We start from the raw sequence: 22726 nt of genomic DNA, 5'->3' as shown, positions 1-22726 counted from the left end.
GCATGTGGAAGATGTTCTTCAATCAAGGGTAGTGGGTGGAGTAGGGACCTCAGAGCCACTCCCTGCCATCCAGATGTAGGGGCTGTTCCTTTCACAGTCCCATGGGGCTGTGACAATTACTCTAGCTGAGTACCAAAGCAGTGCTTGACATAGGAGATGGGAGATCTGCACCCTTCAGGATGGCTGTGCTTTGTTCCTGGCAAGAAGGCTATGCCAATCGCCTGTCTCAAACAGGGCTTTCCTACCAAGAAATATGTCCTTGCTCACAAAACTTAACATGCCTGGATAGGTTGGTTTTTTTGATGGGCTTAATGTGACTCATTCCCCAAATGTTAATGAAATCATCGAGACATTTCATAATTGATAGAAACCTACTGGAGGAAATACGAGCTCTGGAAAGAAATTCTGCTCATGAGTCATGAGAAGTAGGATAGGGAAGAAGTTGAGAGAGTTTCTGGTATCACGGGCAGCTTGGCTTATTTCTGTTGTCTAAGGGACTGCTATGAACAGTCTGGAAGGCTGTGCAATTTGGATATGTGAAGCCTCTGCTTCCCAGAGGAAGGCGCTGGCTGAGTAAGATAGCCGTGAAGGATGGGCGTGAAAAGTCACTTTGGACAGATCCCATTGGGCGCAGTGGGAAACTGGGTGAGGAAGAACAGTGGGTCAATACTGCCTTAGGCTTGGAGCTTGGGACTGTTCCTGGAGGATATGGGGGCCATATTTGTATTTGAAAGAAAGACCAGTAATATGATGGATCTACGTGTCTAAGTCTGACAGTGTATGGTGCAGTGCGAGGCTGTAGGCAGCCAGGCTTGCCATGGCAAGGTGGAGGAAGGGTTGTGAAGCAGTGATGGGCAGTGTAGCATCTGCCCCCAGCTGCCTAGAGACACCCAGCCAGCCTTTCGCCCGCTTGTGAATCATTGTTGGGTCCCTTGGCACTTTCCGTTTCTCTTGCGCCTCACTATCACACCTCCTGGACACATAGAAAAGTCAGATCTGGCTTAAGAAATATTTCTAGCACATTAAGAAGTTCTCGTGGGAAACTCATTCTGTTTAAACAAGCATGCAGCTCTCAGAGGAGAAGGCTGGAGTGGGTGAACAGCAGTGGGCTTGTCTGTAAAGTAGATCTGCATGGGCAAACAGCTCCTTAGGGAACATCGGTTCAAGCATCCGGGGATGCAGGCGGGAAACTGAGTCACGGGGGGGGGGGGGTCAAAGAATGAAGCTTTCCAAAAAGCAGCGTCCTTGGGCCCAGATTCACATGGTGCAAAAGAGAAGTATTCTCTTACACCATGAAAGCGGGACCTCCCAGTGACGGAGGGTTTGGCTGGTGTTTTGTGATGTGGTTGATGATTCCCAAGGTGCTTTGGCCCTCATTTTGCAGTGTTTCGTGATCTCTGAGAACTGAGCGGTACTCTGTTCTTTCGTCTTTTTAAAGATTTGTTTTTGCTGTATGCATATTGATGTTTTGCCTGTATGCTTCTCTGCATGAGGGTGTCAGATCTTTTGAAACTGGAGTTACAGACAATCATGAGCTGGCAGGAGGGTGCTGGGAATTGAATCCAGGACCTCTGGAAGAGCAGCCAGTGCTCTTAACCGCTGAGCCATCTTTCCAGCCCTGAGAGGTACCCAATTCTTAAAAGGCCAAGCATGCGACTTCCAGGCATGTTTCACAATTTAGTTGCCTCCCCCCCATATTCTGAACACATTATATGAGATATTGAATTAGCTAGCAGAATGGTTGTACAACAACCCAAACAATCCAAAAAGGTCACAGATCTTCCTAACCTGAACCAGTGACATCAGAGGTATTGGAATTTTGCTTCTCCCAGAGGGTGGCACATGGCATGGGGATAGCCAAGTCTAGAGATCTGTGTGACCTGCCCATGCTTTCTGCCCTACATTTACCCTCTGCCCTTCCAGTTGCACAGTAGCAGCCATACACCAGCTCAACCTCTCTCATGCTGCCTTAGTCACTATTCTAATGCTGCAAAGAGACACCATGACCCTTGTAGAAGAAAACATTTAATTGGGGGCTTACTTACAGTTTTAGAGGGGGAGTAGTCCATGATGATCACGGTGGACAGCATTGCAGCAGACAGGAAGGCATGGTACTGAGACAGTAGCTTAGAGCTTGCAGAGGGCCTGGGGAAGGAAAAAGGGGAGGGAGGGGGGAAGGGAGAGGGAGAGAGACAGGAAGAGAGATAGGGAGGGAGGAGGAGAGAAGAGAGGGAGAGAGATTACTGGGAATGGAGTGGGTAGGCTTTTGAAACCTCAAAGCCCACCTGCAGTGACACACAAGGTAGCACCTCAAAAATGCTTCCCAAACAGTTCCACCACCAGTGAGAACTTTCAGATACATGAGCCTATGGGACCACTGAATTCAGTCCCCCATATACTTTCAATTTCCCCGACACTTCAGTATGGCTTACTTCTGCCTGATTCTGCAGTCCCTCTTCTGTCTCCTGCTGTCTCAACTCCACACCATCCTTGACAGATAGCTCTCCTCCCATGGTACTTCAGGCTTTGTACACGAGCATCACTTTCCCTGACTCTTGTTCCTGAGGCTGTGAGCAATTGGAGAATGGGCCTGGATCTGCAGAAGTCAATGGGAGCCAGCAGCAGCCAGCAGAAGCCAGTAGAAGGCTACCGTAAGATAGCCATCTCATTCTTTGCTGGGATCACCCCACAGGAGTTTTACGGGACCAGGGCCTGTCAGCAAGGTGTTCTGAGCCCTGTCACATGCATGGCCCTTTCAAATCCTGCCTTCCTCTGCTATTGCTTCTCCTGAGAAACAGAACCTGTCCTCAGATGCTCACCCCGATCTTACAGTGCTCATCATGGCATTAGAGCAGCTTTTCCAGGTCCCCAGATGCTCCACAGGCTGGGCCTCAGGTCTCAGCATGTCCTCAGGGAGGTACCTCTTTGCTAAGCATCTATTAGCTGTTTCTTTGGCTTCACTGACAGTGAGCATTGAGGTCCTGGGTGTGGATTTAGAGGATTGTTCTCTTTCTATGACCAATAGAAATAACCCGCCATACAGAGCCTGGCAAGTAGAGTTTAGTCCATCGACTTAGGCTGCAAGGCACTGACCTGTGCTGGATATGCTGGTGCCACTGGAGAAGGTGGGGTTCCTGCTCAGAGCCTGGTTGACTGTGGTGTTATCTGGGGTCAACAGCATTTTGTAACAACTCTGCAAGTTTAGCCTGGAAATCCCTGCAATGCAGCTGGCAAGAGTATCCAAGGAGGTCCCAGTCATATTCTTTCCACTGTGGACAACTGCGCTAAGCCAGCCTGGTGGCAGATGGAGAGCTACAGCCTGGAGACACAGGTTTGCCCTTGGTCCTGACACTTTTTGGCAGTTTGCTTTCAGGTCTATCACTTCCCCTCTGAAGTCTGGAATTCTCAGTCTTGCACAGCCCATATGGGAATAATGATCTACGACTAGTAGATTTTCTGTGTTTAGAGAACACTGGCTACTCTTCTGGAAGATGTTCATCTATGTGTGACAATGTCTTCTGAGGCAACACTTTCTAAGTCTCAGTGAGGCTGAGCCACATGTCAGAGAGGGTTATAGTTGGAACTGAACCTCCGTCATTGAGCTGTTCCTAGCATCCACCATAGCTTAGCTTCAAGGTTTCAGCCAGGGGAAGCACTCCTCAGCCTGTTTTGCAATGTGGAAGTTGGTACACATAACCAAAAACAAAAGCAGCCCCTTTTGCAGGGCACGGAGAGTTCCTGTGTTCAGTTGGTGTTGCAAAATCCACAGAGGTGTGCATGCTGGCCTTGAGTGTGCATCGTGGCCTGGAATTAAAACAAGGAAGTCCTCAGTGTTTAGACTTTTTGCAGACCTGCCTGGTTCCTGGCAAGTGTGGCCCAGTTAGTCTTTGGGGAAATCCCAAGGCTTTTGGGAACAGCCTGAGCTACCTCCCTCTCCTGAGCCTGTGGAGCAGATGGTAGAGCCCTGGCTCTGCTATTGTATTCCTAAGGTACATGTGGTGCTTGCCTTGGGTAGGAAGTAGGAACGCTTGGTTCATTGTAGGGGTGTGGGGAAGCACCAAAGGGTTTGATGGGGTCAACTAAGTGGTCACATCTGATTGTGGCCTGGTCTTTGCCCGGTTCCACCGGGAGGGTCTGAACATCCAGAGCCCTTGTGCAGCGCCCCTGGGGATCCTCGTGCCTTGCTCCCCTTTCCTGCTCTTCAGTTAGGCCATCTCTCCTGTCTGCTCTGGATGTGTCCCCTGACATAGGTTCACAGTCTCGGGGACAGAACTCCAATCCTGGGAGCTACTTGTTTTCTTCAGGATAGTGAGTCCTTACCTCCAGCCCTGTCTTGGTAAACACTCAGGCTCACTTGTACAGGACCTTGTGGCATCTGTCCGGACCAGCTCCTTGCTGGGACTGACAGACCCAGTGGCCAAGCTAAGAGGAAGTGATGTAGGAGAGAACCAGGATCTTGCATGGAATGGGGACAATTTACCTTGCTTTGGGGCTGGACCCTAAAGAATAATCAAATATCACAGTGCGGAATGGGGGGGGGTGGGCAGGAGCTGTGTGGTGGCCAGTAGTGCTGTCTGAAGGCTGTGGGCAAGAGGAAAGGGTGTTTTTAGGACAGCGAGCACATACTGGATTCAGGAGCTGATGTTTGGTCAACACAGCAGGGTCTGCCATGGGGCAGGAAGCAGGAGAGGAGGCCTAGAGGAAACTCCTAGCAGACAGTTCAGGCTGCAGATAGCACATGCTTGCTGCCTTGGGCCCTAGACCACATTCTACAGGAATTCAGAGGCTCTTGCCTACTCCGCCATTCTCATGGCCTCCAAGCCAGTCCTCTCGCATTGTCGGATCCACTTGTGTGCTCGTTCTATTTTAGAGGAGTCTGCTCTGCTCAGATCTAGTCATTCATCATCAATAACTGATTTCCCATTACCCCTTTGATTCAATGCCCACCATGAATGTGGCAAATGTTTCTGACTTCTCAGACCATAAGAGATTTTATATCTCTTATGTGAAGAAACGGGCTGTGTGGAGACACCTAGGGATTCTGCTTAATGTATCCTCATCTTTATAGAAAGTAAGGGGAGGGCATTCTGTATTTTAGGAAATTAAATCCATCGGCACATGCAAATCCACTGACACAGGCTGGGTGTGGATATCTCACAGAAAGGGAAGCAGACACACATGGACAATTATTCTTCTATTCTGTGGTCTAGCTGTGTCCCTAGCTCTGGGTGAGACCTGTGACACAGGTGGCAAGCACCTGTTCTGGGAGCTTCCAAACTGGAAACAGAGTCGCAGACACAGACACGAAAGTGGGGAGAAGACTTTACCTTCCATTTCGTGGAATCAACTTTTCATCTCCAGTCTTGCCTTTGTTGTGGAGTGAGGCCCAGGGTTCCCTACAGCCAACCCTTGAGGTTGCTGCACATGCCTTCTTGCTATAGAGTCTACAGTACAAACTAATTTTCCTGAAGCACCTTCTGGAATCATAGTGTCAAAGGCTGGTAAGTCACATCATACAGCCTGAGAGTTCTATCTGCCTGTAACAGAAATTCAGGAATGGCAACAGTATCTCCCTCCCTCCCTCCCTCCCTTCCTCCCTCCCTCCCTCCCTCCCTCCCTCCCTCCCTCCCTCCCTCCCTCTCTCTCTCTGGTGTATGTGTGTGTTGCTGTGGGTGTGTATGCACACTGGGTGTCTTTCTTGACTACTCTCCACTGTGTGTTTTGAGACTGGATCTCTCATTGAAAGCCAAGATCATTGGTTGAGTGTTCTGGCTACCCAGTGAGCTCCAGAGACCAGCTTGTTTCCATCTTCCCAGCACCAGGTTACACACATGCACTGCAGCTCTGACTTTGGTGTGGATGCTAGGATGGGCCCTCAGGCATCTCAGGGGGCTTCTTAGACCCTAGATGTGTCCTTTCAAGATGGCAGCTTGGGGAAAAGAGGCAGGAAATGCAAGTGTTTTGTTTTAAAAATATTACCTGAGCTCATTACCTCTTTAAGTACTGAATTTGTTACACACTACACTCGTGGTTCACACACACACACACTCTGAAATTAAACAAACGTAGTCATTGAATCTAATGTGTCTAGTGGTGTGGGGTAAATGCCTTGTTCTGGCTCTTTCTCTAGAGACTCCTCAAGTGGCCCTCACCTCACCCAGCAGGGTCCTTTTCTCTCTAGGCAGGAACCATGTGGGAGCATGCCTATGGTGCTTGTATCTCAGTAGGGGCCATTATAGCTGTTTCTTCTTCTTTTATTTGTTTATTTATTTTACTATCATTTACTTAGTTTTAGTTTTTTTTTTTTTTTTTTTTTTTTTTTTTTGAGACAGGGTTTCTCTGTGTAGCTCTGAAGCCGGTCCTGGAACTAGTGCTTGTAGACCAGGTTGGTCTCAAACTCACAGAGATCTGCCTGCCTCTGCCTCCCATATTCATCAACCACCGTCCAGTTCAGCTCTTTTTTCTTGATGGTCGTTACCTGGACCAACCTCTCCAGCTCCTCCCTGGTTTTCCTTCCCATGACAAACAGAACTGTAGCACACACAGGTGCCAGCCAGGAGGCAGAGGGCTGTGGCCCCAGCTACACATCTGAGTCAGAAAGCTAATTCCATGGATCCGTATTTGTTAGAAATTTCTGTTTCTCAAGCATCTCGGTGTGTTTCTGAGAAGGTGAGTCACGTGTTTCAGTTCAGCAAACCTGGCTTCCCCACCCTGCGGGGACAGGCCACGTCTGGTCCTTGTCAAACCCCACATCCTGCATTCTTTGTCGTTAGACAAGGTCTCACTGTAGCCTTGGTTGCCCTGGATCATGCTCACAGAGATCCTCCTGCCTCTGCATCCTGAGGACTGGAACTAAAGGTGTGCAACCGTCACATACATTAGGCACACACATTACTTTTCAACCTGATGCCTTGTCTCTCTGCCGCTTATTTCTGAGATGCGGTGCTGTGTAGCTCTCAGTTGTAGCCTTCTACAGAGCAGGCTGGCTGTGGAGCCCATGAGTGTGGTCAAAGCATGTCTGATTCATAGCACAGTGCCCATACTTAGCAGGACTGTGGCTCCATCTGGATATGGCCCCGCTCCCTAGAGATAACAGTTTCACTGGCACAGCATGTCCCTCAGTGTTTGGGGAAAGCATATGGAAATCTTAGAGTGAGGACAAAGGACATGTTCTAAAGAGGGACACAGGAGTGTGTGCGTATGCATGTGTATTGCACAGTCAACATTGAGACTGATGACTTCATTGGCTCGTGTGTTCTTTCATGTACTTAGTCAAGAACACCTCATTAGGCACCTTCATGCTTACACCCAGTGCTCCACAGATATGTGCTCTTGGGAGCAAGGCCACGGAAACCACCCGAGACCCCTACAAGGAAGAAAAGGCAAGAATATCCTGGAATCTGGCTGCAGAATAGTAGCTATGGGGGGCTCTGAAGGAGCGGACTGGACAGATGACTTCTCACATTGTATCACACACACAGCCAGAGGCTACAGGGAGGTGTTTGCTTTGTGCCTGTTGTTCTTGTAAAATCAGCAGGACTTGAACTAAATGGTATTTGGAGGATCAGACACAAGAGGAGGTAATTAGGGTAAACAAGATCAAAGTGTGCTATGTACATGTGCAAAAATATCATGGGGAAATTCATGATTTTGTCAAGTGGATGTATGCTAATAAAATAACTGGGATTGTCCGAGCCATGTAGTATCCGCTGTGCTCAGTGGGTGGGAGAAAGCTCACGGAAAACATGATCAAGAGCTTAGAAAATGTACCGACTTTTAGAGCTGGCTATTTCATTTTAGGAAGTTAGGGAAGCATTATGGCTTATCGTTTAGAAGGGAAGATTGCAATGGTGAATAGCTGGCCTAAGTGGGTGGCATCATTAAATAAGTAACGGGCTTCAGCTGCCGCAGCCAGCAGAGGGGTGATCCTAGGGAGCCACGAAGACAGTATGGTTCCAAATGACTCAGTTAGTTTATACTTCTGGAGTTTGAGCCCCAGCAGCTATTTTAGGCATATTTAAGCACAGCACAATTTGGTGAGAGCTATTCTGGTGATGATGACAACTGTTTTGTGGTGACTCAATCCCACATGCGTGACAAAGGATACATAAATTCCCTGAGGAACAAAGTCAGCTAAATGCAGACATTGGAGCTCTTTGTAAAGTCCATGAAGGTAGGCTTTGTTTGTTTTTAAATAATTTATTTGATTTTATTTTATGCACATTAGTGCAAGAGTACCAGGTTCCCTGAAGCTTGAGTTACAACAGTTGTGAGCTGCCATGTGGATGCTGGGAATTGAACCTGGGTCCTCTGGAAGAGCAGTCAGTGTTCTTAACCACTGAGCCATCTCTCCAGCCCAAAGGTAGTGTTTATAGATAGACTGATTGTGAAAAACTGATTTTTGATAAAGGTCTGGGAGGAGGGTTCAGTGCCGGAAAATTCCCTAGCCACACAGATAGCTAACAATTTTTAAGACACCTAATACTTAAAACTTGTTTTCAAAAGATTTATTTATCTTATTTTATGTGCATGAGCATTTTGCCTGCATGTATGTAGTATGTGCACCATATGTGTGCCTGGTGCCCACAGAGGGCAAAAGATGGCGTTTACAACTGGGGATTACAAATGGTTGTGAGCCACCATGTGGGTGCTGGGAACCAAACCTGGATCCCATGCAAAAGCAGCAAGTGATCTTAACCTGTGAGCTATGTCCCCAGCCTCCAAGACATTTGCTTTTAAGCATCTGGTGCCTTTACAGACAGAAGCTGCTCAAGCATTTGTATGTCCCCTTTATTTCTGCAGTCTCTTAGAGGAGGACCAGCTTGAAGTAGTGTTTAGGCTTTAGCATATCAATCTGATGTATATGGCCATGTGGGTCTCCTTAGGTATCTGTAGAGAGCATCATAATGCCCATTCAGTTTGATGACATATTACATGTGATTTATTAAAGCCACTGGAGATCAAAATAGCAAAGCCAGTCACACTAGTTAGCTATAGAAGCCGGGTGGTGGTGGTATACACCTTTATTCCTACCACTTGGAAGGCAGAGGTAGACGGACCTCTGTTAGTTCAAGGCCACACTGAGATACACAAAATATATCCAGTCTTAAAGAGAAACAGCTCACACAAAGATGATCTCAGCACTTGGGATCACAAGCCCAGGACTCATGAGAGGCATTTAAGACTGGAAAGGGTCTCAGAGCTGGCATTCATTCTCCAGCCACATTGAGGATAGGAAGTCATTGATTCTCCAGCCATGCTGAGGAGAGGCAGCAGTCAGAGGCTTGGTGAGAGCTGGTGGAGACAGGATCAGCCCTTTCAAGCCTGAGGCAGAGGTAAGAGTTAGTGGCGTGGCTGCTTTTCTCTGATCTTCAATTTGAGGCTTGAACCCCAATATCTGGGTCTTTTATTTTTCACATTACAATTCAGTGTCACTATATGAGAGTCTGGGCCTGACACATGTGGTATTGTTAATTATGTGTGTGTTAGTCATATCTAAACCTGAAACATTTGGACAATCCTTCTGCATTTTAGTAGGTTTCAGGTACTGACTTTTCTGGAAGCTGAACTGAGTACTGTTGGACCTCTTTTCCAATCAGTCATCAGGAAGTGAGATAGCAGGACTTTTCATTTTCAGTTGTTTGTTCTGGATTCAGATCTGCTTCGCTGAAGATGGAGGCTGAGGATCTTTCAAAGGCCGAGGACAGGCCTGAGGACCCCGGTTTCCAAAATGAAAACCAGTCCCCTGCTCTGAAGCCCGATTTCCCACTAGAAGAGCAGTGTCCTGGCCCCACTGTCCTCTGGGACATGCTTGAAAAGAAATTTCTGGAATACCAGCAGCTGACACACAAGAACCCTGAAGAACGTCGGAAGAACCTGCTCAGCCTTCTCCCCCTGTTCTTAAAGGTCAGAACCACAAATTTTATTTTATTTTTATTTGTCACACAAATATGTATTTGGCCACTTGTGGGGTGTATTTCTATGTATTTGGCCACTTGTGAGGTGTATTTCTATGTATTTGGCTATTTGTGGGGTTTATTTCTATGTATATGGCTATTTGTGGGATGCTTTATAAAGCTTTGATATGCCCATTGTCCAGTGATCTCAACTTGAGTATTTAGTAAACTGTGTGTTTCAGCTAGTTACCTTTTGTTTCTGGTGAGATTGTGTGGAGGTCTCATTCCAAGTTATCTGAAAATACATGCCATTGTTAACTTGGGGGCCTGCAGCTCTCCCACACCATAGGCTTTGAGGACACTTGAGAGATGGCTAGAAGTGAAATCGGTGGTTTGAATATCAACACAAGTGCTCTCTGGTGAGTTCGGAGAAGACAGGCTTGTCTGAGTTTGCTCATGAGCTGTCATGAATTACCATAAACACCATGGCTTATAAGCAATATGGAAATTATTTCTCCAATTATTTTGAAAAATATTTGGTAGATATAAGAATACCAACAACTGAACAGTTGAAACTCTCAGTGTATATAAAAAGCCCTGGATGATTTTGGTTGATGAGGCTGGAATGTCTAAAGTTGGCTTTTCATTTTGGGTCCAGCGAAAAATAAGGTGATCTAGAATGTCCTTTGAATGAAGGCAATATACATGAGTTTGAGTTGTTCCTGCTTGGAAAGGAATATTTCCTGAGGTGTGTGTGGGGTCACACCCAACCGGAGCAGCTTCTTTGTCAATCAGACTGACATAGAAAGGGTGAGCCTTGTGGTGATAAGTCTTCAGTGAAGGTTCACAGTCACACATGCTTTAGCATGGCTACCCTTGAGAATGGCAGAAGAGCCACTACTAACCCATGCAAAATTTTAGTTACCATTTTGGTAACAGGAAGGCCCAGGGGAATCTGAAGGGTACAGAATTCTGACAGGGCCTGAGCCGAGGGCTGAGTCACCTCTAGGGCCACAGGCTCTTCCCTGTGGTCGGGGGTCAGGTCCCCTGTGCAGAGGAAGAAATGCTCTCAACCAGGCCAAAGTCAACAGAGGCTCAATACTGATCTAGGGTCACCTCCCCAGGGCTATGCTCTAGCCTCCTTTTTAGCATCACCTTGTTTTGTCTTCGACTAGCACTCCCCAAACTATACAAAGATGCTCATGACTTACCATGGCTTGACTTAGGGTATTTCAACTTTATGTGCAAATTAGTATGTGGTCAGCTGAAAGTAGATTCTAGATTTAAGACCTTGTTTTTCCAGGGCTGGGTGTGTCCTGTATGATCCTTTCTCTCTATGCTGGACTTTGGCAGTGAGTCCCAGCTCCTGGGCATGATAGGTGAGCAGCTGATGCTGGCATCTAAAGCACAGTGAGCCCCAAGGGGGCAGAGGTAAGACCTTCAGAGCAGTGTTGTGGTGTCAGCTGAACAGACGCTGTCATGCATGAGACCTAGACAACACTCAGCACTACTCTGCCTGGTGCTGGGTGAGGTGTTTACAGGTTCTCACTGCAACCTCTGATGGACGGGACCTAAACTTAGGACGGCTCTGTAAGTGAGGAAATCTGCAGGTGTTGAGAAACCTGTCCAAGGTTATCCAGCTGTTATCTGGGAGCAGAACTGAACTTACATCAACATCACTAAGCACGGTGCTCAATTGCTTAGTGCTTGAGTTTGTAGAATGGGACCTATCTACTTTCCCTTTCCCTGCCTCATAATGACTTACCATGTAATGACTTTGCCTGGCTGGAGTTTTACTTTTCCTTTGGTGACAAAATGATTGTCACTCCCTGAACACATGATGTTTGGGCAGCTGACTCCAGGGTGTGGCAGGCAGGGAAGAGGTGTCATTGCGTCACATAGGAAGCAACGTAGGGCCTGTGGCTTCTGCAAAACAGAGGGCAAAGTTGTCAGGATTGCTGTTCTTTGTGCGTGCAACTGTGGGCTTTGAATCATGAGAACATCACAGGGTCTCATGCTGGAAAAAAAGAAGCACGCTCTGGGAGGCATGAATGCACAGGCATGAGCCTTTGGCTGCGTTTGCTCCAGATGAGAGGCAGTGCAGGTCACGCAAAGACCCTCTGTGATAGCATACTATCAGGAGAGCCGATGCTGTAGGTCTCGTTGCTGAAGACTATTCTTAGAATTTGTGCTTTGAGAAAAACAGGAAGCAAGGCAGAGAGGGCGCAGGAGTAATTGTAAAACCCCTCAGTGTATAAAACTGGGGAGGGACATTGGAGAAATGAGAGATCTATGGATGCGGTAGATAGGGATTCTGGCAATGGGCTCACACTCCGTTTTGAAAAAATTATTGCTTTCAATATTTGAGGCTACAATATAATCACATCATTTCCCCTATTGTTTGTTCCCTCCATACTCTCCCATATGCCCTTCCATGCTCTCTTTTAAATCCATAGCCTCTTTTTCATTAATTGTTACTTAACACACCTCACACAGACCCCCCCTACAACACTACACACACACACACACACAAGACACAGACACACATGCAATATAGAGATACACATTCACACAACACACAGACACATCCACACACTACACACACACTACATGCACACACACTACATGCATACACACTATACACACACACACTACACACAAACACAGACACACACACACACTACGCACACATACTACATGCACACACACTACACACACACACTACACACACATTACACACAAACACAGACACACACACACACTACGCACACACACTACATGCACACACACTACACACACACACTACACACACATTACACACAAACACAGACACACACACACACTACGCACACACACTACATGCACACACACTACACACACACACACTACACACACATTACACACAAACACAGACACACACACACACACACTACGCACACACACTACATGCACACACACTACACACACACACTACACACACATTACACACAAACACAGACACACACACACACTACATGCACACACACTACACACACACACACTACACACACATTACACACAAACACAGACACACACACACTACATGCACACACACTACATGCACACACACTACACACACACACACTACACACACTACACACACATTACACACAAACACAGACACACACACACAGACACACACACACAGACACAAACATACACACTACACACCCTCACACATACTACACATAGACACACACCATTTTGTTGTTGTTGTGGTTGTTGTTTCAGAAAATGCTTTGGTGCACCGCTTTAAAAAATATAAACACACATTGCTGGGCAGTAGTGGTGCACACCTTAACCCCAGCACTGGGGAGGCAGAGGCAGGCAGATCTCTGTGAGTTTGAGACCAGCCTGGTTACAGAGCGAGTCCCAGGACAGTCTCCAAAGCAATACAGAGAAACCCTGTCTCAAAAAACAAAACAAAACACCCAAAATATAAACACACACTTATTTCCAAATAAAATATAAACACCTTCTCAGTCTCTATAATATTACCTCTACGTATATGTTTGCAGGGGTGACCATTTGGTATTGCATAACCAATTGGTGTGGGATCCCTGGTGAAGACTAATTTTCTTGGTCTCAGCATTCCTTAGTTGCCTGTGGTGCTTTGCATAGGAGTACATACCTACAGACCTCTTGGTTATAGACCTCTTGAACTTCTCCCTGTGCACATAATGTATCTATGGCTGCGTCCTTGTTCATCTCATACTTGGTGAGTCATGTTGGTGAAACTTCAGAAGTATAGCTTTCGACAGTCTTAGAAGACACCATCTCACGGCAAACTCCCTGATCCTCTGGCTCTTACTTTCTTTCTGGCCCCTCTTCAGTGATCCTGAGCTGGGTTTGGGAGCTTGTATTGTGCTGGGGCCGGTAAACTCTGCATTTACCACAATCTTCTTGAATCTAGGTGGGTTTTGGTGACTTAGCTAAAGGAATAGGAAAGAAAAACATTTCTAGGCACAGGGCTCAGGGCTCAGGGCTCAGGGCTCAGGAATCTCAAGTGGCTACTTCTTGTTACTTGGAATTCTGGGATAGTCACTCATTTGCAACATGTTGCTACCAAGTAGTGGGAAGGTCAGACAGTCCTGAGAAAAGAGCCATGTGCACAGGAATGTGCTGGTTCTGCCTCTCATTTATTTCCTCCTCTCTGTGCGTGCACACGTGGGTGCGCACGTGTGTGCATGTGTGCATGTGTGTGTGTGTGTGAGAGAGAGAGAGAGAGAGAGAGAGGGTGAGCTATGTCCACTCTTAAAGCTAACTACTGATCTAATGGAGTTTGTTTCATTGAATATGGTCATTTGAAAAGTAAATCCACAGGTAACTGAAGAAAGATAAGCAACACTGTATCTAATGGGAGGGGCTAACCAACAATGACTTTCCAGTGTGATTTCCAGAGGGCACACAGATAGTCAACGTCTGCTAGCTGGCTCCTGAGTCTGCACTACCTTGCAGTAGAGATGGACCATGGCTACTCTCACCTTGGGGGAACTGAGTTTTGTTGTTTTAGCAGAAGCTTCCCTGTACCACCTCACTTTTGTTTCTGATTTATAAAGGAGGTTGTTCACGGTGCCACACTAAGCAGAAAGCCTCACATAAAGCCTTGGGAATAGCTGAAACTGAAAGGCAAACCTCCCAGACTAAAGAACAGTAATAATAATACCATGCTCGGGCAGGAAACCCAACCAAATTTTTTGTTGTTTTGTCCTGGGAAGCTGGGGTTTTCTCCCATCTCATGAGCTTTTGTCTTTGTTTGTTTTGCTTTGGAGATCATAATGCCATCTTCTTTCTTACAGGGGAAGAGAAGGAACGGCCATGAGGCATGATGGTGCAGCTTAGATAATGTTAGTAAATAAAAGCTGTTTGTTTTTCTTTTTAAATATTGAGCAATATTCTCTCAGCATGCAAGTCCCAGTTTGGGAAAAAATTAGGGCCTTTTGGAAGCTACTTTAACTCTTTGGAGTCTCCACGGTACCATTCAGTGACTGATTGGCTCTGTGCATCAAATGGCACCCTGGTGGCCCGAAAGAGTTAAAGCAGCCGGGAGAAAGCGCCCATCACAGTCCCAGGAAGCAGCTGTGCCCGGGGAGCCCCAGCTCTGAGTACAATTACTGCTCAAATCACAGTGGCCCTATTTGCTTTATTGTCCCGTGCCTCCAGGAGTCCCACGGCTCCCAAGACAATATCCATGCTCTAGAATCAACGGCCTGAAAATTGGTCTTTGAAGGGCTTGGGAGTACAGGGAGGAGGTAAGGAGTTTATATGAAAGTTTGCACAACAGAGTTCGTGGTCCTGAGGAAAGATTCCACCTCATTCCAAGCCCAAAGGACTATTTTCCATCTAGAGAGTGTGTGTCTGAGTGACTCCGCCTTTGCAGGTGGTAGGTGCCCTGTTCACACATATGAAAAAAAAAGGCTACTCGGCTGGGTTCCCTATGTGTGAAATAATTCAACTCTTCCTCTTTCTCCTCCTCCTTCTCTTGCATTTTCCTCCCCCCTCCTCTTTTTTGAGACAGTCTTATTATATAGCCCAGGCTAGCCTTGAACTTGTGCTGGAACCACAGGTATGTACCACCACCATGCCTGGTTGAAACAACTGAACTCTTGAGGCTGCATCTTAACGGATTCTTTCGCTTAATCCCTCTCTCACTCTCAGTATTTCTGTTGCTATGATAAAATGCCCTGACCAAAAGCATCACAGGGGAGAAAAGGGTGTATTTGGTCCATAATTCCAGAGTATTGTCCATCACTAAGGGGAAGGCAAGGCATGGACTCAAACAATTTAGTCAGATCACATCTATTGTCAAAACTGTCTGCCTGTTTGCACTTAACGTCATCTTATCTTCCAAGGTCCAAGACTACTGCTACCCACAATGTGCCGAGTCTTCCTGTATCAATTAACACCCAAAACAAATCCCCACAGGCAAACCTGATTAGAAAATTTCTCACTCAGGCTTTCTTCTCAGGTAATTCAATGTTGTGGCAAGTTGACATTTAAAACTAACCATCCCATTCCACTTCTGCAAGTGACCCTAAAAGTAGTGCCAGCCTCAAAGGACAGTGTGAAGATTAGTGGAAATAAGACCATCATATTATATTATGTGTTTGGCCATCGTTAGTGTGCATAGCGGACATTGAAATCACTTTTTCTGTTTGTCAAGCATTTGTTGAAGACATACTGTGTCCAACTGTTATCAGCAATCGAAGTTCTAAAGTGCTATCATATCTCCTTCTATTTACAATCCTTTGTCAGTTAGGCCAACATTTATAGAACAGAACATTTAAAATACAAAACCAAAAATTCATAACCTATGCAACATTTAGCTAAAAATGTAACACATGAATCCTAGTCATTTAGTATTTAAGAAATGAAACACAAATCCCGTGGACACACTGTAGAGACCATTCTTACAAACATAAACCACTTATTAAATGTGGAGTGTGTGTACCATTCCCTGTGTGGTTGTTACTAGACACACAAACATCTGTCAGTCTTAGACAATAAAGACTGACAGCATAGTTTTCGTTGCCACCATAAGATTTTGTAGATGCCTTCCATGATGAACTTGTATAATTGGTTCTTACAACATTCTGTTTATGGTGTTTATCCATGCCAACACATTCAGCCTTATGTTTTCAGTGCTTTTTGTATCCTATTACATAAGAATTCCACAACTTATTCACCCATCATCTTATTGTATGTAGTAAGGGTTTTCTCCAATTCTCCCCAATCACACATAGGGCAACAGAAGTATTTCTTGTTCAGCTCCAACATTTCTCTAGGGAACATGTCTAGGAGGGTAACTGGGGGGCTCTAAGGTGTGGGTCCCTTTCAATTTACTGCTGAGTTTGCAGTGTAAGAAGCAGAAAACAGTCTTCTTCACTACCCAGTCCAAAGACTGAACTTGAGACAAACGACATTTCATTCCTTAGATGAAGGTGATAAGGATGCTCTGGAAGGCGGGCTGTAGAGAAGCCAGTGGTATGTATAGGACAATCCTATCAGTTACAGTGTGCTCTCACAGAGCCTGTGGTGTGCATGTGGCAAGTGTTTCAGTTACTTTTCTGTTCCTGTGACAAAATACCATGACGGAAAGCAGCTTATAGGAGGGTTTATGTTGGTTTAAGGTTCCCAGGGGATAGAGACCAATCATCATGTCAGGGGAGGCAGGGCATCAGGCAGGCATAGTAACTGCTGTGACAATCTCAGCAATGATGGCTCAGCTACACACATGCTGTCCACATACATTTGCAAGAATGGTCTCTACAGTGTGTCCACAGGATCTGTGCTTCATTTCTTATATACTAGGTGTTGAGGATTCATGTGCTACGTTTTCAGCTAAATGGTGCACGGGGTCTGAATGTTTGGTTTTGTATTTTAAATTTTCTATTCTACAAACGTTGACCTAACTGACAAAGGATTGTAAATAGAAGGAGATCTGGCAGCGCTCTAGAGCTTCGCTGGAACAGAACTGTTGACAACTGTTGGACACAGCGTGCGTGCGGATGAGACCGCATCGCTCAGCTTCTTGTTCCGGTCACTGCGCCTGCCTATTTCAGCACCTTCCTTTCTGTGCACACAGGAAAGCAGAAAGAGTGTGCAGGAAGTGGGGTGAGACTATGAACCCTCAAAGCTCTCCCCACTCAATGTACTTCCTCCAGCAAGGCCGTGTCCCTAAGGTTCTACACCCCTGCCCCCAAATAGCACTGCCATGTATTTAAATGTGTGAACCCATGGAGGACATTTCTCATTGCAGCTACCACAATTATCCCTCAGTGGAGAAGAAGGAGTTAGCAGTGTTATGTAGCTCTAAACAAAAGGCTTCACTTTAGCCTGAAATTCCATGTTTTAGAATCTATCGGAATGAAATAAATGAGTGACTAAAGCAACACTTGAAAACTGTATGCTGTGGTTTGGACATGGTTTGAGTTGACCCCAAGGGCTCACCTGCTGGAAGTGTGGACCTGGTGGAGGAAGCTGTAAGAGGAGGGACCAGCACAATGAGCAGGGGGCATTGCCCTTAGGAAGGATTAATGCTCGTCTCTCAAAGTGGTGTCTCGCAAGAGCAAGTTGTTAGGAAACAAAGTCACGGTTTCTTGGTCCCTTCTGCATCTGCTTTATCCCCTTTTGCTTCTGAGCTATGCTGTGTCACCGAGAGTGGCCCTCCCTAGAGGCCAAACAGATGGAACCTCCTGGTCTTCGACTTCCTGACTCCAAAACTACAGGTTTAATAAACCTTGCTTAAGTATTTTGTTATAGTAGCAGAACATGCACACTGCATAAGAAGATAATCAGTGAGATAAAGCAATTGACTAGGTGAGGGAGGGTGGAAAGGAAACCCCGGTAACAACATATTGAGTGAATGTTTCTGAAGATATGTGAACAAAGTGTCTTCTTACCCCAAATCAAGTTCAGCTTGGTGAGGCCATGGGTTTAGTTAGGGCTTCTTATGGGAACATGCCTGTGCTAGTGAGTCTCCTTCCCCTGCAGCCATTAACTGTGTATCTATCCTTGGTGAGAGGGTGCGGCCTCCTGAGTCCCATTCCATCCAGGGATGGAAAGTTAAATGGTCCAACCTTGTACAGGGTTCCTTCAGGTAACCACAGCTGTGGATGGTTGAAGAGAGCAATGTCTATATTATACCCAGAGAACAGCTGCTCTACAACATCCCTCCTGAGATCTCTCCTGGGGTAGTCTGACCCTGGCAGGGCATTTTCTGACACTGGGTGTAGGTCTCAGTGGGCTGCAAGTGCACTGGGTACAAAGCGTCTGATGTTTTGATAACATATGCTCAGACAAGTTCCGGAGCTCGGCAGGAAGCTGGAGCATTTGGAGTGTGGGTCCTGGGCAAAGATTGAGTGGATTACTTCTCTTATTGTTGCAACTTAAGGGAGGAAGGGCTCTGAGTTCCAGGGACTAGCCCATCCTAGCAGGGGTCATGGCCACAGGAAAGTGAGGCCCCCAGATCACATCTCCAGTCGGCAAGCAGAGAGAGAGAGAGATGAACATTGTTGCTTAGCTCCCTTTACCTTTTTACTCAGTCTGGGTCTAGTACACTGAGAGGTGATTCCCACAAGCATGTGGCTCTTCCCATTTAGTTAACCTCATCGAGCAAATCCCTCATGATGATTCCAAGCCTTGCCGAGTGTCAACCAAGACTAACCATTGCAGTGGATGATGGGTGACCTTTTGGATATAGCTGGGACAGGAAGTGGAGCCTTTGTCTGGCTGGAGGCTTGGCTTATTGCACTGCTTCCTCTAACTGGAGTCTGTTTGTGCCTTTCAGGCCTGGGAACACTCCGTGGGCATCATCTGCTTTCGCAGTCTCCAAAGGCTGGCAGAAGATGTGTCCGACCAGCTTGCCCAAGAAATCCAGCAGGCACTTGCTGGAAAGCCTGCAGGTAAGAGAGGCTCTGGAGTGTGGGATGGAGAACACAGCTGACTGCAGACCCACTTGACTCCCAATTCTCTCTCTCTCTCTCTCTCTCTCTCTCTCTCTCTCTCACACACACACACACACTACATTTGCACAGTCATATAGTCACTACACACCCACACATGGACACAAAACACAAATAAGTCACATAGAGATGCTTACAGCCACACTGTACACGTTGCATAATTCTACACATCACACACAGAGACACTAAACATGAATACTTCACTTACTCAGATGCTGCATTCACACACACACACACACACACACATACACATGCACGCAGGCATGTGCACACGCAGACACAGGACCAGGATCTTGGGGTCAGAGAAGGAAAGCTTGTTCAGTGGAAATCTTGGTCTGCTAAAGATGCTGAGGCTAGAGAATGCACTACACTAATCAGACCTTGGTGTAGGTTGCTGGGTTTTCAGTGGTGTAAGGTGCTGGGTGATACAAGAAGTGGGGTGAAGAGTCTGGATTATAGGGGTCCAATGGTGAAGGGGCTATTATTAACTATTTGGTAACTGGGAACCATGGATGACTATTATGGGTAATAAAAGTGTCATCCCAGGTTATTAATCTTGAGGAGAGTAATGTCTGGGACATATGCAGATGGCCTTGAGGTATTTGGGCATGGAGGCCCGTGGTTTGCAGCAGTGCAGACACATCTTTGGGGAAGAGGAGGCTCTGGAAACTGGGTGGCCGGGATGCTTCACCAATCAGTGTTTGACATCTTGCAGAGCAAGCCCGGGCTGCAGCTGGGCAGTTACTGCGGTGGAAGGGTGACATGGATCAGGATGGCTACCTGCTCCTGAAGTCGGTGTATGTGCTCACGGGGACAGACTCGGTGAGTTCCAGGCCTTTGCCCAGGTGTCCCAAAGTGCCCCCTAGCTGTGGACAGAGAGAATTAAGGCCTAGAATAGGGCAATGGAAAGTCCCCTTCCATAGATTACTCATTATGTTTACTCCCTTCTCCCTTTCTGATGCTACATGGACTTCAAGGGCCTGAGGTTCAGGCTTGGGCCATGCCTCCTTAATGGACAAGCAATGTGTAACCACAAGTGAATTAGTTCATGTCTTCCACTTGCTTGAGTTGTGCTTCTGATTTTAGAAGTTGGGTTACTCATCCCTCTCTTCTAGGGTCAGTGTAGCTGACTTCACCAACCACTCCCTACCTGTTAGGGCCACACGTGGTGCCAATTAGTCTTCTCAAGGACCCTGAGTTGGAATACAGAGATTCGTCATTCCCAGAGCCCCTGATCTGGGCTCCATGTTCCAACTGGTCCAACTGGAGTGAGGTCCACCTGAGTGTACTGTACCCTGTGCTGGTTGTGGCTGTGACCTCTCATCATGGAACTGGGAGTCTCAGGCTTGTGGTTAGTGAATGAGTGGCTAGTTTCCTCTTAGGAACCGTGGCAGTGTGGTCATTAGCAGAAATGGCCAAACACTTTTGCAAGACATGTCAAGAGCTTCACAGAGGCAGCAAGAGTGGGTATCTGTATGTAGGAACCATGGCAAGAGACAGGTAGGGTGCATGAAGAATCAGGAAGGTATTTGGATATTTGTGTGGAACTGGGATGGCATAGCCTGCCATGACTGTCTGGGACAGGTTCATAGCCTTGCCATAGATGCTAAAACTGCAAGGGGAAACCATGACTTGTACTCAGTGTTTGCCCTTGAGTTGGTGTGTGTGTGTGGTGGGGGGGGGTCTGTCTGCAGTCTAAGTGTCTACAGAAACAGACAGCCCTGAAGCAGTGAGGAAAGCTAAGAGCTTGCTGTTGAGGAGGACACGGACAAATCCAACCCCATCTCCGGGAAGTAAAAAAAACAACCAGGGCTTCAATAAATGGAGGAAGGGCTTTGCCTTTCAATGAAGCAGTCACCGTAGGTGAGTACCATGATCACCTACATTTCCCAGCTGAGGACAAGGAATGCAGAGAGGGAAGCCGTTTCCACCCAGCTCCACAGATGTGAGGGCTCGATGCATGTTAGAGTTGCCTCTGCTGTGGGTGACCTGCGCTCTTCCCTTGCAGGAGACACTGGGCAGAGTGGTTGGATCAGGACTCCCAGCCCTGCTCTTGCAGTGCCTGTACCTCTTCTTTGCCTTCCCCGTGGAAAAGGATGAGCTTTTAGAGAGCGATGTCCAAGGGCAGAGGATGTTCGTGCAGGTGAGTGAGCAGGGCCCTGGCCTCCCCTTGCCTTGAGCTTGTGTGGGAGGGGCCAGGCTCTTGGCTGTTCCTGAGGGAGGCTTTTGCCTATCTCAACCTTAGCTTCCAGGTGCCTTGACCTCTCCAGGTACTGTTCTTCCTGCATCTCTACAATGCAACATCTGTGTGGTTGCAAGATGGTTTTCTCGCTTGTTGTCTTCAGCCATGTACCAATATCTACATTCCCCTGGACTCTCTATGGCCAGTGGGATCCTCCCCCAACTTGGTTCCCCTCCCTGCCTCAGCTCCCTTCCCACCTCCTCCTTAGCATCTGGAAGCCCATCTCTTTGGACATTTCCCCCCAGTCTGAATCGAAAGACAGGAGCCAAAATGTTCAAAAATGCAGTCACAAGGCACCCGATGCATCACTTCTGAGAAGTGAATCACTAGGTGCTGTCATTCATCACTGTGTGAGCACCATAGAAGACAGGGGCACAGGCCTAGATGTCCCAGCTCAGTCACCCAGTGTGACTTTGATATGTTCAAGAAGTACGCGTTTTACAGGAAGTTGGTTTTGTAAGTAGGAAGAGGATGTCCCTTTCCTAGCTGCCTGTGTGCACAGTCCTGGCTGGGGCCGAGGGTAAACATGCTCCCTCTGCAGTCCGACTGCTGAGCATGGCTGTCGATGTTCCAGAGAAGCAGGGAGCAAGCTGCCATAGGAGCACCCATCCTAACCAAACCTCCTTGTTCTGTATTCCTCCCAGATGTTGTTAAACATTTGCAGTGAGTCTCAGGGTCTGGAGGGACTTCTCTCAGGAAGCGAGCTGCAGTCTCTACTGATTGCTACCACCTGTCTGCGGGAACACAGCTGCTACTTCTGGAAAGAGCCTACCTTCTGTGTGCTGAGGGCTATCTCCAAGGCTCAGAGCCCCAGCATCATCCAGTATCTTCGAAGTAGGTTCCAGGAGACCAGGTGTGGGCTGTGGGTCACTTGAGGGTCCTTTAGCTCAGAGTGTGGATCAGTATGGACACGCCCCAACCTTATATAGCTCTGTTTGTGAAAACATGAATGTTGTCTCTGGATGCTTCACCGGGGAGGGAGAGAAGGGGGGCTCATTTACCACATGGGTGTTCCCACAGAGAACATGCAGGGCCTGAAGGCTTATTACATCACCAGCCTCTGGAGACAGATGTTAGCATGGGGA

The 22726-nt window shown here is 47.1% G+C and overlaps 1 protein-coding gene across 1 annotated transcript in view; it reads left to right on the top strand.

Annotated features, from left to right (window-relative positions):
• Positions 1-22726, top strand: part of Wdfy4 (WDFY family member 4) — a 232615-nt gene that overhangs the window by 8528 nt on the left and 201361 nt on the right. The window contains 5 exon segments of the mRNA XM_051202497.1: positions 9657-9906; positions 19225-19339; positions 20115-20221; positions 21408-21542; positions 22286-22475. Of these exon segments, the coding sequence (XP_051058454.1) occupies positions 9673-9906; positions 19225-19339; positions 20115-20221; positions 21408-21542; positions 22286-22475 (781 nt within the window). The 5' untranslated portion in view covers positions 9657-9672.

Source organism: Phodopus roborovskii, unplaced genomic scaffold, assembly GCF_943737965.1.
Source record: "Phodopus roborovskii unplaced genomic scaffold, PHOROB, whole genome shotgun sequence".
Classification (NCBI taxonomy): Eukaryota; Metazoa; Chordata; class Mammalia; order Rodentia; family Cricetidae; genus Phodopus; species Phodopus roborovskii.
This window is presented reverse-complemented; position numbering and strand designations above follow the sequence as displayed.